The sequence below is a fragment of the Sardina pilchardus genome, chromosome 4 (assembly GCF_963854185.1).
Source record: "Sardina pilchardus chromosome 4, fSarPil1.1, whole genome shotgun sequence".
Lineage (NCBI taxonomy): Eukaryota > Metazoa > Chordata > Actinopteri > Clupeiformes > Clupeidae > Sardina > Sardina pilchardus.
The window spans coordinates 39,529,649-39,534,648 of NC_084997.1; the positions used below are offsets into that span (position 1 = coordinate 39,529,649).

A 5,000-nucleotide genomic window follows, 5' to 3' on the forward strand; every position below is an offset into this window, starting at 1 on the left:
TAAAACACACACACACACAAGATTATGTCCTGATGAGTCTGTGTGTGTGTGTATGTGCGTATGGTGTATGAGTGTCTGTGTACAGGAATGTGTGTGTGTGTGTGTGTGTGTGTATATGTCTTTGTGAGTGGTGTGTGTGTATGTCTGAGTCTGTGTCTGTGTGTGTGTGTGTGTGTACCTCTTGGTAAGCAGCGTGTGTATGAGTTTGTGAGGGGTTCTGAGGCCGGCGGTGTGTGTGTGTGTGTGTGTGTGTGTGTGTGTGTGTGTGTGTACCTCTTGGTGAGCTGCGTGTGTATGAGTGTGTGAGGGGTTCTGAGGCCGGCGGTGTGTGTGTGTGTGTGTGTGTGTGTGTGTACCTCTTGGTGAGCTGCGTGTGTATGAGTGTGTGAGGGGTTCGGAGGCCGGCGGTGGGCAGGACTCTGCGGAGGGCGAGGTCGGTGAGTTGCGTAATGGTTGCCATGGCGTCGTCCATGCTGAGGAACATGGAGAAGTCACGCTGGCGCGTCCGGGTTCTCACGCGCAGAACGTCCGTCACGCGGCCAACACACACACACTCCACGCCCGTCACCTCCGCCCACGGCAACAACAGCTTCACTACGGGGGCAAAGGGCAAGTTAAGGTCACAGAAAGGTCATGACAAAGTCACAAGAATGCAAACCATGAGAAGTCGTCCGAAGGTCACGAGAATGGACATTACCACTTTATTTACTTTAGAATGAGAATCAGGGGAGGGTCGTAAGGATGAGAATGAGAGTTAGGAGAGGTCATGTGAAGGTCGTAAGGATGAGTCAGGAGAGGTCATGTGAAGGTCATAAGGATGAGAATGAGAGTTAGGAGAGGTCATGTGAAGGTCGTAAGGATGAGAGTCAGGAGAGGTCATGTGAAGGTCGTAAGGATGAGAGTCAGGAGAGGTCATGTGAAGGTCGTAAGGATGAGTCAGGAGAGGTCATGTGAAGGTCATAAGGATGAGAATGAGAGTTAGGAGAGGTCATGTGAAGGTCGTAAGGATGAGAGTCAGGAGAGGTCATGTGAAGGTCGTAAGGATGAGTCAGGAGAGGTCATGTGAAGGTCGTAAGGAGGAGAATTAGAGTCAGGAGAGGTCATGTGAAGGTCATAAGGATGAGAGTCAGGAGAGGTCATCTGAAGGTCGTAAGGATTATAATGGGAGTCAGGAGAAGGAGAGGTCATGTGAATGTCGTAGGGAGGAGAATGAGAGTTAAGAAGGCTCATGTGAAGGTCGTAAGAATGATAATCAGGAGAGGTCATGTCGTAAGAATGATGATCAGGAGAGGTCATGTGAAGGTCGTAATGATGAGAGTCAGGAGAGGTCATGTGAAGGTCGTAATGATGAGAGTCAGGAGAGGTCATGTGAAGGTCGTAAGGATGAGAGTCAGGAGAAGGATGAGAATCATGTTAACCCTGCATCACCCTGCAGCATAACCTTGTAGCATGAGTCAGCATCTTATCACATAAGTTAGCACCTTATAGTATGAGTCAGCAATCAGCACCTTATAGTAGGTATGAGTAGAAGGCCAGGTGGTTGTGTGTGAGGTATAGCCAGCCCTAGCATGTGTGTGTGTGTGTGTGTGTGTGTGTGTGTGTGTGTGTGTGAGTACCTTCCTTGCCCAGCAAGTATGAGTAGAAGGCCAGGTGGTTGTGTGTGAGGTAGAGCCAGCCCTGGCGTGTGTGTGTGTGTGTGTGTGTGTGTGTGTGTGTGTGTGTGTGTGAGTACCTTCCTTGCCCAGCAGGTATGAGTAGAAGGCCAGGTGGTTGTGTGTGAGGTACATCCAGCCCTGGCGTGTGTGTGTGTGTGTGTGTGTGTGAGTACCTTCCTTGCCCAGCAGGTATGAGTAGAAGGCCAGGTGGTTGTGTGTGAGGTACATCCAGCCCTGGCGTGTGTGTGTGTGTGTGTGTGTGTGTGTGTGTGTGTGTGTGTGTGTGAGTACCTTCCTTGCCCAGCAGGTATGAGTAGAAGGCCAGGTGGTTGTGTGTGAGGTACATCCAGCCCTGGCGTGTGTGTGTGTGTGTGTGTGTGTGTGTGTGTGTGTGTGTGTGTGTGTGTGTGTGTGTGTGTGTGTGTGTGTGTGTGTGTGTGTGTGTGTGTGTGAGTACCTTCCTTGCCCAGCAGGTATGAGTAGAAGGCCAGGTGGTTGTGTGTGAGGTACATCCAGCCCTGGCGCGGCACGTGACTCTTCCACAGGCAGCAGGTGAACTGAGCCGCCAGCTTCTCTCGGGGGGGCAGACCGAACCGCTGCTCCAGCCGCACACACACCTCACGGCTGCCCTCGGGGTCCGGCTCACCCACACACTCATCCGCTATGAGGCCCTGCACACACACACACACACACACGTTATACACACACACACACACACACCTCACGGCTGCCCTCGGGGTCCGGCTCACCCACACACTCATCCGCTATCAGGCCCTGCACACACACACACACACACACACACACACGTTATACACACGTTATACACACACACACACACACACACACACACACACACACACACGTTATACACAAACACACACACACACACACACACACACACACACACACAGGTTACACAAATACACACACAAACACACACACACACACACACACACACACACAGGTTATACACACGTTATACACAAACACACACACACAGGTTATACACACACACACAGGTTATACAAACACACACACACATTATACACAAACACATACACACACACACACACATGTTGTACACAAACACACAGGTTATACAAACACACACACACAGGTTATACACACACACACAGGTTATACAAACACACACACACATTATACACAAACACATACACACACACACACACACACGTTGTACACAAACACACAGGTTATACACACACACACACAGAGAGAGAGAAGGAGAGAGAGAGAAAGAGGGAGAGATAGAAAGACAGAGGGAGAGATAGAGGGAGGGGGATTTGTCAAAAGCATTTGATACAGTTGATCATCCTTTACTGTTACAAAGATTACATGATATTGGTCTAGATGATAAGGCATGTAAATGGTTTTGGAATTATTTGTCCCAGAGGTTTCAATGTGTTAAGTCAGGAAATATTAAGTCAGAGTTTTTGCCAATCACAAAGGGTGTTCCACAAGGGTCTATTTTGGGCCCAGTTCTCTTCACCATTTACATCAATGACATTGTATCTTCACTAAATGGTTGTCAAGTCCACCTTTATGCTGATGACACTATTTTGTATTGCATAGCTGACTCTGTTCAACATGCAATTGATAATCTCCAGCTTTCATTTAATGTTCTCCAAGAAGCTCTCATTAATCTTAAATTAGTACTAAATGAGAAGAAAACTAAATGTGTTATTTACTAGAGCAAGGAACATTGAGGTTAATAGCATGCAAATAACAACTGTAACTGGTTCAAGCATTGATAGAGTCTCTGAATACAAATATCTTGGTATCTGGCTGGATGACAAACTCACATTTAATTACCACGTAGCCATCCTAGTAAAAACACTGAGAAAAAAAATTGGTTTCTTCTACAGAAACAAGGCCAGCCTCCCTATGGAAAGTAGGAAAAAAGTTGTTGAAGCAGTTTTCATGTCAGTTCTAGACTATGGTGATGTGATATATAAAAGTGCTACTGCTTCTTCACTAAAAGCCCTGGACTCAGTCTACCATTCTGCCCTGAGATTCATTACGGGTGATGGCTATAGCCAAAGATCCTTAAATATTGACAAGATAGAGCAACGTAATGCATCTCTATGGAAGCAAAATTCGAACAGTTCCGGTCTGCTTAAAGGGGCGTGTTGCAAAGACGTCATAGTGGGATATCGATCTCTGTCAGATCGGCAACCCACACAAGCAGTGCATTTCGAATGTTAGCAGGTCTGCTTAAAGGGGGATTTAGCCCCCCTCCCCCTTGTGAAGACAGAACGCGGAAATGATGGAACGTTTGCGCCTCTCGCTCCGCTTTAACCCTCTCTGCTATAGCACTCATCATTGTGTTCTATATGATAGGGTCGGGTGGTCATCTCTGACAGAGAGGAGACAACGTCATTGGTATCTGTTTATTTACAAGGATATTGTTGAAAAACTACCAGGTTATATTTCAGATATGCTTATGTGGAATTCTGGTGCCTATCAGACTAGATCAAATGACTCTTTGATGCTTAAAGTTCCTCGTGTCCATTCTGAGTTGGGCAAGTCAGCCTTTTGTTATGGTGCCCCTACTTCCTGGAATAATCTTCAGTGCAATTTAAAAATGAACTCTATAATTCCATATAGTCAATTCAAGTCTGTGGTCACAAACCTTCCTATGCCAATTTGTACCTGCTTTAAGTAAATGTCTTTATTATTATTGTTATTATTATTTTTATTATTATTATTTTTGTTGTTATTATTTTATTATTATTATTTCATGTATTTTTATTTTATTATTTTTTTATTTCCCCCTTCCTCCTCTATAATGCAATGTATATTTTCTTATTATTATCTTATTTGAACATCTCTTGTTCCATGCATTGTTTCTGTAATCTCGGCTTCATTGAAAATGAGGGCTACCCTCAATGACTCTCCGAGAATAAATAAAGGTTGAATGAATGAATGAATGAGAAAGAGAGAGAGAAAGAGAGAGAGAGTGTGTGTGTATGCGTGCATGTGTGTGTACTGTACCTTGATTTTGCCGTTGACAAAGCTGGTGATGTCCTCCTTGTTCTCAAACACTGAGAGGGAGTCGAGCAGGTTCACCTCTAGCCAGCACCAGTGTGTTCTCACTTCCTCTAGAGAGGCTCCTGCACACACACACACACACACACACACACACACACACACACACACACACACACACACACACACACACACATTAGAGTCCAGCAGGTTCACCTCTAGCCAACACCAGTGTGTTCTCACCTCCTCTAGAGAGGCTCCTACACACACACACGCACACACACACGCACACGCGCACACGCACACGCACACACACGTGTATGTGTATGTATAGAT

General features: G+C 46.0%; 1 protein-coding gene across 3 annotated transcripts in view; it reads right to left on the reverse strand.

Annotated features, from left to right (window-relative positions):
* The window catches only part of LOC134079224 (TBC1 domain family member 8), a 35,336-nt gene that overhangs the window by 22,469 nt on the left and 7,867 nt on the right, over window positions 1-5,000 (reverse strand). The window contains exons 3-5 of one of the 3 annotated variants that reach the window (XM_062535440.1): window positions 4,671-4,789; window positions 2,113-2,326; window positions 357-594 (exon numbers count right to left, since the gene is read on the reverse strand). In XM_062535440.1, the coding sequence (XP_062391424.1) occupies window positions 357-594; window positions 2,113-2,326; window positions 4,671-4,789 (571 nt within the window). Of the gene's footprint in view, window positions 1-356; window positions 595-1,732; window positions 1,817-2,112; window positions 2,430-4,670; window positions 4,791-5,000 lie in introns of those variants that run through there. The other 2 variants (XM_062535441.1, XM_062535442.1) reach the window with 2 other exon arrangements.